Raw genomic sequence first — 12,012 nt, forward strand, 5'->3', positions numbered from 1 at the left:
TGCTGCTGCCGATGCTGCATTTATTCATTATGTAGTTGTAATAGATTTACGTTAATTATTATCCAGACAATTAAAAAAATCATCATTTAGATATCTAATTTGTCTGTCCTGCTATGTGAGTTACAAGTTAATGGCAGCAAAGCTCTGACAAGCAATATTTATTTGGAAATGGAAAAACTGAGTTATCTTCCAACTGTTATTTTAAAGAAGATGGGATACGAGACTATCAATCCATAACTAATCTGATGTGAAATGGAAGCATTTAAAATCTGGCGCATTTGTCCCACAAGACTGGCTAAAGAACATATTGTTAGCGATATATATTCTTCATTGTATAATTTAGTACTTGTGCCAATGGCTTTATATGAAAAAAAAAATACATTCTTTTTCTAAAGATAATACATGACACTTGAGGTAAACAAATGAAATTATATGTTCTACTTACCATCTGTTCCTTTCAATAGATAGATGATGGTAAACATTTGCAGACTGCCTCTGAGACACATTGCATCCAATATTTAATTCTGAAAGCATAAAATTGAGAAATAAGTCAAAATATTGCATGAGCCACTGTATTTATATGTAATACTTAAATTTAAAAATCTAACTTGATACGACATGAAGTTGTGCAATCAAATGATACAGAACAAACATGGTGTAATAGTAACATTAGAAATGATCACTTATAGACTGCATAAGCATCAATAAAAGAAACAATTATCTTTGATTTCTGTTCACCATTTTCAATATTTAGTCATCACAGCTGATTCACAATCTTACTTCATAATCAGGTGTTTATTCCTATTATCTCAGTCAGTGTCACTCAAATAATCCATTTACCTTCTCAAAACATAAGAGCAAAGTTGACATCTACATCAATAACCATTCCGAACCACACATACAACTGAAAATGCATGTGACAGTTCCAGGTAAAATATGAAATCTATATATTTAAGTCCAGTACTATGGTTCAAAGGGAAACCTAAAGCTCCTCTTCCACATTTACATAAAACATATACTCAACTGTACTAAAACAGACAATTCACTATACATCTTCAATAAATATTTTGGTATATTTTCACTCCAATGATGGATGCCTTTGATGTATGAACATGAAATTAAATGCTGCCTATGTTTTCCTCATAAGATTCAAATCGCAAGTTACTCATGATAGACAATGTGCAAATATTCATTTAATAAACTTCCATGTGCCTATTCTCTCCATGAAAGAAAACTGTGTGAACTAAGTATAGAAAAATCTATATACTATTCACTTTCTTTCAATATAGACTGTTTCACTATAATTTCATTTATATACCAAGTTTCAGTTTCATGAACAATTCCTAAAATATTTCATCAGCCTGATCTCAATAATTGCATCCAACAGGTCAAAACTATCTTGGGAATATATTGGCAAGGATCTTTCTTATAAAATACTTTACAACAAATCAAACTGATTTAATAATTAACTGGTACTGTACAATTGGTGGGTTATAGACGTATTATGCACTCGAAAGATATAGAAAAAAGCTCTAACCAAGCTGGTTTAAACATCTTAATACCCTACTATGAGGTTATTCCAGACGAACAGCTCTCTTTTCAAAGAACAATACATAAAACAATGACACATTTTTCTAACAGCAAACTGGTTCAATTCAATTTAAGCATCCTCAAAGACCTTCCTAGAACACATGATACATTTTTCTAAGAGCAAACTGGTTCAAACCAATTTAAGCATCCTCAAAGACCTTCCTAGAACACTTCTAAAATTCTAAACTTGAAGGAACACACTTTAGCTCCAAGTCTGGATTCTAATCATATAATTGAACTTTTAGTGGAGTGCAAATTAAATTGAAATTTTGGTTAAGCACCAACCTATATTGTGATAGAATTAACAGTTTAAGGAGAGGAGATCTAAATATTTTATGAGTTTAATATAAAAGTAACAATGGATAATGTATATTTGTTTACAACTGTGGATGGTATAAAAGTACGGTCAAATTCTAGTTGTGCTACAAAAGAATATGCAGGAGAATAAAAATGCTGATTTTGTTGATTTCAAACAAAAATAGGTTTAAAAAGATGAGGATTTAGATTTAAAGGTTCGAACACTGACTTAAGTATCATCAATCCTGATAGCAAGATTGTTAGCAAGATTGTTAAATCAATTTGGTATGAAGGAATAAGTAACATTCCTCAGTTAAGTAAGGACACAAACTTGCAATTAGCTCAGCCTACAGCACAAGTAGCTTTATAAATACAGAAAAACAAATAATATGGATCAGATACATCTAAATACTGGATATCATCTTCAGCTGATGGAATGAATTATATGACAGATATCGAAGAGCCAGTAGGTTGGACATACATTTTTCTTCAAAATAATAAAGGCTTTTTTAAAGTTAAATCAAAGTCTTAAGTGCTAATGGTAATATGAATGGACTTAACAGAGTGGGTGGGTGTATATAGCCAAGTATTATGTACAGTACACACAAAATGAAAAGTTATAAATTATTAACTCACAAAACTGTAATTTAAATGTTCAGGGACAATCTATTTTTTCAGACAAAGTATTTATACGAGCTAAAATAGGTAATATGATATTGTATTTTATGCACAATTGAGATAGTATTGAGCTATTGCACAGCAATTACCATGTTGCATGAACACTATGCACAATGCAATATTTCATATTCATTGATAATTGCATACAACGTACATGTGTATGTGGCAAAAACTTATGATGCAATAGGGGCTGTTATACTGATCATCAACTGAGTCCCTTGACAGACAGTCATATTATATGCATACCTGTAACCAATGGCTTTCAAATATTCCAAATTAAAAGCAGTTTTGGTCAGTTTTCATAATAATGAAGAGAATTCAGAAACATTCCAAGAAAACATACAATAAAATGACATATTTGTTTGTTTACATTTTACTTCTTTTTTTCTCTTCTTTCCTGTATTATAGTTCTCTAAATATTATTCTGCCAAAGTTTTTATCTTCAGGTATCATCAGTCCTTGATTCTTAAAGATAATGAAAAGGACTTGCCATTAGTTAATTATCCTATATATACCTGATATGCATTACATAAATCAGATATATATTGTATCTGCTTGTAAGTATGATAACTATAATTATGATGTTGGTATAGTTTAAGTATGTTTTTCCAACAGTGTGTGAGAAGACACATCCCACAAAACTAGAGTCAGTGTGAATCAAATTAAGACAAATTTTAAGAAGCAGGTAAGATATACATGTATAAACAGTTGCATACTTCAGAAAATGGTACTTCGTTCAGTTTTGTTAAATGTTATGATTGTCATATATCTGCCGATTGACGTGATTCTGACTTGTGCAAATTCTGTATTTATGTGAATCCATATGAATTTTGTTATATTTAATTTTTGTAGTGAAGACTTAATATAATGAAATTATTTGTATAAAACCCTTAAAATAGGATTCGTAAAATATGGAAATAATGGTGTTAAAGTTAAATGAATTAGGCATATTTCACAGACAAATGAAGACAACGAAACTCAAAATTTTGTTTTATGTTATTTCAAGTTATGCAACCAATCATGGGAAAGCAACTATTGCATACGTTAGTGGTATAGCACAACAGGTTTGGTGATGTTGAATATGACAGGTTCCTTTCTCCTAATGTGTCAAATAGGCCATGTATATGAAAAGAGCTGATACTAATTAGTACGATTAGTCATATGCATATGAGTGGTGATTTAGTGACATTTTTCTGCATTGGTGATACTTAGATATTTATGTTGTATTGTGTATGACATTTGAGAAAAGGGTAAATTAGTTTCTATTTTTGTACAATGCAGTCGTCTGCAATGACATCGGATGATTGAGAAAGCAGATTAATGTGGCTAATATGATGGGAAAATATTAGTTCAAAGTTACACATTTCACAGATTTTGCATTGGACCAATTACTGTGATACCAAGAAAGTGGTCAGGGATTTAAACAGATATCCAGCATGTACAGAAAGACATGTGATCAGAGAATATGAAAATATTCCAGATTTTCACGGTGGGGGGGGGATCATCATAATGTTTGGGACTAAAAAAATATTCAAAATGCATGAAGAATTGTGTTATTGTCTTCATCATAAAATGCTGCTAATGGCAAATACATGCCTTTGTACATTTTTTTAGAACTGCTGTCAATGTTGATCAGGACTGATTAGAATACATTTTACTTGTAAGCAATGTGTGTAGAAAAACAGCTTATGTTTAGTTTCTCCAAGTTTTATACAAAATCCACCTTTCCTTGCCAATGAATGGATTATTCAAACGCATCATTGTCTTTTCAATTGCACTACATACAGAATCCATACTGCTAATGTATAAAAGTCTGTGGGCAAAAAGATATGAAATTTGTTTTATACAAGTTATTCTTTCAAAATGTTGCAGGACACTTAACTGAAAGATATAGGACATACAATTTGCACTACATACGTGTATTACCATAACTTTTAGCCTTTCCTTTACAATCAGATTACCATCCCCCATTCACTTGTACAGAATTGTGCATTACCAATAACCCTTAAATGCACAGGTACAAAAGAGAACATCCAGTCTGCAGCAAATAGAGCAAAATGTACCACATCATCAACAATGGAGCTAGTGACAGAAATGATCCCAGATCTTGCCCTTAGCAAACTGAAAGGCCACAGTCTTTCAGCTGCTTCAGGATGGAGAAAGACAGCCCAAGCTTATACTGATCTGGGATAAAAAATATAAATAACAAAACAAAGAAGCCCAGGATATAGAAATGGCCAACAAGTGGCAAATGGGGACCAACAAACACAAACTAAACAGCCAAGGACCCAAGCAAAAGGGACCAAAAAATCAAGTTGAAGAAATTGCCTGTTCTCCAAAGACACCAACACAACATGTGGAAAAATGGAGGCAGCTTACACAGAAACAACAGACGAGGGTCAAACAGGAGGGACCCAAATCCAAGTACAACGACAAGAAAAAGCCTGTTCCCCATTAAAGCCTACGTCAGCAATGGGAATTTGACCTGACCAGCCTGCAAGACCTTCAGCACTAAAACAGCAAGCATCATTAATTTCACCTATCACAAATTCAGGGACCAAAGTGAGGCTGAGAAAGTGCCTTGAGAAGAAATGGAACGTCAATCAGACAGGGACCAGGGGATGGAAGTAAGAAAGGTGCACACACGCACACCTATTCCTCCTGGCAATCAAAATCAAATTGACAGGATGTGCACAAAGCAGCGAATATGTAATTGACCTGTGGAAAGAGCCAATCTCAGTTAGAAACATTCAGAGGATACAGAGATGCTCATCAATAATAAAAAACATTTCTACCAGCAGGACAACCCAGGCCATCTAAACAGAGGATCAGAAAAGATATGTCCAGCATTAAGAAAAAGAGGCAGAAATTCTTGGAATGTCCTATCCCCCTTAATCAAACAACATTGTCGCCAGAAGCCAGTCACTGGTTACCAAACATCCCGAACCAACTGAGTCATGGTCGACCTTATAGACCCAGGTTCTCCTAAATATCAAGAGAGGAAAAACTACCATCCTCTGGCACACCTACTTCAGTACTGAACCAAAACAACGCCCGTTTAAGGGCGAACTTCTAATCCAAATCGCCAGAAGGGATTTTCATTTTGGCTTGAAAACTCTTTTTGATAATACTACACAGGAAACTAATCTGATCCATTTGACCACCAGACTAAAATTAAACCAAATAGTTATCTACTAGTACTAAGACTGAATGAATTCAATTGGTCACTCCGACTTAGGCTCTTTTAAAACATGGTACCGGTGTGTCCTTATGTGCATAACTCCTTTCCCACCTGACGATTAATTAAATTGTATGCATTGTGTACAGTAATGTATTAGGCGACAGCACTTGCTTTCTTACCATACGATGAGAAATTAAGTGGCTGACTTTGCCATCAATGAACTATTGTACATGTCAGAATGACCAACACGACTTTAATCCCAACAACAGACAAAGAGAAAATTAACTACATCCTATTTTCATACTATCAAACATTGGGCATAAAAACTGTTGGATCTATTGTTATTAGGACATCAATGTTACGACACTGATGAAAACATTATGATAGCATACACATCTGAATAGGAAGCGTAAGTTGACTATGCTGTTGGTATCGGTTCTCGATCATCACACGATGAGTCCGTGCTAATTTTCTTACATCTACTGTGCATTTAGTCACATATAAGTTACGCTACCGTAAAGGTCCATACCTTTACACTGTGTACGTTTTAAGTTCCATACTGATTATAAAAATAGCCACTTGACGTTCTTGAAGTTTCTTCGTTGTCTTGTCTACCTGGAGCAGTTGGGATCCAACTTCAAATAACGCAATAATTCTTAATCCCGGGTGGTTGCGCTCTTTCTCAAGAAACTGCGTGACCTTGCAAAGCGATATAAATCAGTTCCTACTATGTTAATTAAATGTTAGAACATTTTCAATTATCACTAGGCCTACTCTTTTAATTGGCAATGTGCTTTACGCTGTAAACTTCCGGTATAAATTGGAATCAATGTGACTACTGATGCATTACGAATAAAATTTTTAAAAAATAAATAAACTATCAAATTAATCTTAAATTCAGGTTAATTATCATTTCGAAGCATTTGTGAAACAAAATATCATACTTGATTCCAATTAATATGTTCAGTGAGCCTACTATATCTTTTTTATCAGTGGCCCTCATGTGACGTCACGAATCAATATATCATCTCTAAAAATGGAAGTTAGCCCCGGCTTCGGACAAATGCATAATAATATGGCGGGCTTGTACCATTATTTAAATAATAAAATACCGTACTTCAAGAAAATTAATAAAGCAAATTAACTGTTAATCAATATAACAAAGCAGTCATGAATTATATTGATCGCTAATAATAAATAATTTTCTTACTACATAACAATCTATTCCGTAACTTTTTTCAATTCGTATATTACGCACGATTTATGAACTTATTGTGATTTAATGTACTGTATGCAGGGGCGTATTAACCATTAAGCAGACTAAGCACGTGCTTAGGGCACCAGGGCCAAAGGGGGCACCACAAAGTTGAGAAAAGGGTGAAAAGAAAAAAAAACGAATGAAGATTTGTAATAAAAAGAATTGATAAAACTAGTGCAAATTGATCATAATGTTCTGTTTCTTGATAGCGCGTGCTAAATTACATTTAGAGAGTCACCTCCTGTTTCAAGACTCAGCAATCCTTGAGTTGAATCCCTTAACTGGTTGCAATATTATAATGTACCGTTAAAAGGTCGTTTGATAACAGACGAAATCCCTGTTGAAAGTATGGCTTGTTGCATTAGCTACTTATACGTGAAGAAACTATGTATATACCCAAGTATATAGACAACATAAACTCTGAGAAAAACAGGATTTATACAAATCTTCAAACGTCAATAAATAAACATAACAAAATTTACATATTCTCGTAGTAAGTTCAATCTATTTCATTACATGTCGTTATAACAAACAGCCTCAACAATTTGTATTAAATAATAATATTGATCACATAGAATTTGCTATTAAGATTTAAGACTATTCATAGGAGTAAATGAAAATCCCAATAACAAACGAATTCAAACAAATAAAATTATCATGTAAAATGTATGGCCGGAATCTTGTTTGGATCAATCACATTAGGGACATTTCCGCCTAATTTTGAAGGAGAAAGTTTACGTTTGACCCCACACATATTTTTGATTGTGTGTGCTATTTTTCGCAAGTTGATTTACTGTAAGGTCGACCCTAACCTCATGATAGGACAATATTAATAAAATGACGTCACACGTTCAATTATGAATATTTGACAGGTGTGTCGACCACTCTCATTCAACCAACAGTACCCTCCAGCAACAGCGTCTTGTCAAAACGTATCGCAGAATATCATCGATAGCCTCCACCAGCGTCTCCTGCACGTGCATGTAAATACATGTAGATAACGAATTGTCTGAACAACTTCAGATAGTCCAGTGAAAAGCAATAAATTGGGTACAGTGTCATGAATTATGCTGGGAAATCTGCAAATCAGTGTAAATGTTTTAAAGTCGGTCCATATACGACTACAAATTGCGATAAGTACACACAGTATGATTGGTTGTAAAGTTAAGCCGAATTTCTTCGGATGGTTCTTGATGACCATTTAACTCCAAAGAAACCTCGATCACTTCTAAGTCATCAAATATCGTTTTGCTATGAGTCTGGCCATTTTCTCGATTTGCAAGCTGAAGCACCACAAACATATGCTTTGGTGCGGTAAGACCATGTTGGGCATATACCTGCCAAGTAAACTGTTCCACAATAGCAGTTAGGAGTTTTACGCCCATAGTGTGGGCCAGAAATGACAACGTTGAAGAGGTTCTCGACAGTAGAAATGGCAACAAACATGATACTGTAGTCAGTGAAGGGGATAACACAGGCATTCACAATGTTAAAGTTTCTATTACAACTCTACCATCAGCAGCAGTTATTTTTGCGGGTTAGTATGACTGTGTGTTTAGCTCAAAATATAATCTTGCGAACATCTCTAGAAAAAACAAATATGTGACTAAGTGGCATTGCATACAAAAATCATTATAAGGTTCCACCAAGTTGTCTTTGGCGCTGAGCAATTGCGCCATTAAAAGTGCCTTTAACGCTCACAACTACAGCTTGTACATCATCATTGGCAGAGTTTGTGTATAATTTAGGTCGCATGATTGAGCAGAAGTTGTAAATACTCTTTATCAGATGTGTCCTTGATATACATTCTTGCTGGACCAGCTGTTCTCATGTAATAATCCTTGTATCTTGCAAGTCCAATAATCGTCGTGGCCTCGTCCATGTTGTCCTAAATGGATTCGATTTCTTTTCCATCGGTGGAGTAACTTGCAATGCTTTCGTAACCATCACTGATGTAATTTCAGGCTCTATAAGATATTTTACAGGCAATAATTGTTTATCATCTGATATGTGGTGAGGCCAACCTAACATTGATCTTATCAACAACCTTGCAATATCAATCGCATTCGCGTGAGTTTCAATGGCAAGGACAGAATTGAGTGTGGGCACGTATGGAAAGTTAAAAATCTTTGCCAGTCAACGCTAAATTCTTCGTCGAATTTCTTCATAAATCGATTCTATGTCGTACGCGCCAGAGGAAGTTCAATTATATGCCAGTTCGTGCCAGTGTCAGCTGTAAACGCAAATGAGTTATTTACGGGCAGACAACTAAACGGTTAGGCCAAATATTAGGCCAACTATACTCAATTTGCAAAGATGATAGTATCCTCGCAAGTGTGTTTGAATGATCCGGAGTGACCTGTGGAGAACACGTTACACTGAATTCTGATGCTGAGATAATAATCATCGAGGTAACACTATTTACAACCTGTTGCATCACTGCATAGATTGACAGCATCACTGACAGACGTCTATGCTCTCTGTACCCCTGCCATGACTGGATCACTCACAGGCGCGGACAAAATAAATTAGCAACGGTCACATAAGGGTTAAATATGTGATGAGGGTATATTCGAGGTCGGGTGAAATTGCCACGAATCGATAACAAGGCAAAAACATAGTACATAAACTCCTAATCTATCTTTTCTAATATGATTACCTTAAATTAATTTATGTCTATAGAGTGATAAAATTCCCTATCATTTTTAGAAGCGTATTTGCAAAATAGGAATACAGCATATATTGTATATGCATTTGAACCCAATGCAGGTTGAAGTCAAACTGACTAGTGTGCACCACACCCGTATTAATAACTTTCGTTTACACTACACAATGTAACACTCCACCGAAAAAGTGCATATTGCAAACAGGTATTTAAGACACAATAAACATAAGTTAGAATATAGTGATTCAAATAAATAACATATGATTAATATACTATTACACTTTTAATTACAAATATATGAACAAAAACTAAACTCATTGAGTCAGACGTATACCATTAAACATTGGCCTCCAAATGAGGTGGTGATGCGAGAAAATTAGAGCATGCATTACGGATATGTTATCTTTGCAGGAGATGGTAGGTGCATTATTTTATTGTTAAGTATAACTTATTCTACGTTAAAAAGACCTTATATAACTGTTTATTAATGTTCAATTATGCTTGTACACACCGCATAGTGAAAACTTGAATTGCCTCCAGTACATAAATTGCATCCAATACAAAGATGGCAGACATCCTAAAAATACATCAAACGTAGCACATGGTATCATTCATACACAACATTTTTCGGTAAAACATCGTATTTAACTTAGTCTGAGAATACCCCTTTGAAGCTATCATATGTTTAATTTACAGCATTCAAACAATATGAACAAACAATAAATCACAATCAATTTCTCCCAAAAACTAAATAGGTTGTATTCATGTTTAATTGTTAATAATACACATTTATTTTAAGATCCATTTAGACTCGTTATATACTTTTTTATAACATTTTATTGTACTTTCACGAATTTTAAAATTTGACTTCTTTTTCATTTATAATAATCCAAATATATAAACATAAACTTTAGTAATTCTTTTCTACTATAATTTTCGCACTCCCTACCTTTTGTTTTTACACACGTACCGATATTAAAAACAAAAATTATCAACAATATAACAATTGCACAAAATTTAGTCTTCTCACTCATTCGCTAATGGATCGCTAATACTGTCCACTTATTGACGTTCCAAAGTAAATGGCAAAGCTCTCAATGTAAACAAGCAGACACAATGCTCGCTGTCCATTCTGCTTTTTAGAATTGTTCATTTCAGAAAACCTGTCGTCTGAGTCCAGTATTTGTAAGTCTGTTTATAATAATTCTAAAACAAACTGAACAAATAAACCAGAGAAACTGTTGTATACATATGTTCAAAGAGATATAACTCCAAAATTTAGTAAATTATTGAGATTATCAAAGACAGTGGACTATATCACATACATCGACTGAAAACAGATTGGCCCATTCGAATTTGGCGACAGTTTTGTTAAAGAATCACTTGTTCGATTAGAAACGCCAAGTTAAATGTTTGGCACCCCTGGCACAATGAGGTTAAAACGTATCAATCAATGAATCAAATGACCATCTTTTGTGCATTTTTATACCCTTGATGCCTTTTGTTTTTAAAATCGGCGGAGGTGTATGAGGGTACAAGCAAACTGGATATTGTGAGAACAGAGCAAATTGAACTAATGTTAACGGAACATGGTAGAAATAATAGGTACGAATCATCCTGGTTACGAAATGACATTAGACACACACACACACACACACACACACACACACACACCTCCGCATTTCAGTCAACATATTAACGTGTATTAGTTTTGGCGTGGTAAATATGGATATGTAAACTTACAGTCCTTTTAAGAGTTCAGGCCCTTGAGTCTTTGTATAAATTCTGTAACATAATGAGCAGCAGGGAGGGTTAACAGACCATTTTATGAGTGTCTATTTTTGAAAATAAAACTTCGTACGAAAAATAAAAAGTACAAGGTCAATAACGCCAAAGCCTCTAACCAACCGAGATTTTCTCTAATTAGGTTACCTCATTTTGTTACTTTATCTTTGTCGCTTGTGTTTTCAAATTTGTATGTGTTCGTTTACCCAACCGGACACTCATTTTTGGTCGTCACCCTCCTTGCTGCTGTCTCTCAACCAAAAGTTTTATCAAGACCTACACGATATCGCGACCGAGGATCACGTAAATGTTTCATAATAAATCCGTGTGGGGTAGCTTGCGCAAGTGAAAAGAAGTTTTTGAACTTAATCATATATATATACCCTGAACACCAAGTCTGATGAATATTTCGCAGAGTATGTTTATCAACTCCATTAAACACAACTAAAATATTGCAGTTATCTCTTATCACTTTAGTATTTGTGTATATCGCTGAGTAACATAAATCTCATCCGTGTTTTTGTCTCTTACTCGAGAACATATCCGAGCTGGATTTCA

The 12,012-nt window shown here is 34.3% G+C and overlaps 1 protein-coding gene across 7 annotated transcripts in view; it reads right to left on the reverse strand.

The window, feature by feature from the left end:
• The window catches only part of LOC149792900 (uncharacterized), a 38,935-nt gene extending 32,205 nt beyond the window's left edge, over positions 1-6,730 (reverse strand). The window contains exons 1-2 of one of the 7 annotated variants that reach the window (XM_089966718.1): positions 6,691-6,730; positions 446-524 (exon numbers count right to left, since the gene is read on the reverse strand). In XM_089966718.1, the coding sequence (XP_089822844.1) occupies positions 446-506 (61 nt within the window). In that variant the 5' untranslated portion in view covers positions 507-524; positions 6,691-6,730. The other 6 variants (XM_089966722.1, XM_089966715.1, XM_089966719.1 and 3 more) reach the window with 6 other exon arrangements.
• Between the last annotated feature and the right edge of the window lie 5,282 nt (positions 6,731-12,012).

This window comes from Sinohyriopsis cumingii, chromosome 8 (genome assembly GCF_028554795.1).
Source record: "Sinohyriopsis cumingii isolate HCF-2022 chromosome 8, ASM2855479v2, whole genome shotgun sequence".
Classification (NCBI taxonomy): domain Eukaryota; kingdom Metazoa; phylum Mollusca; class Bivalvia; order Unionida; family Unionidae; genus Sinohyriopsis; species Sinohyriopsis cumingii.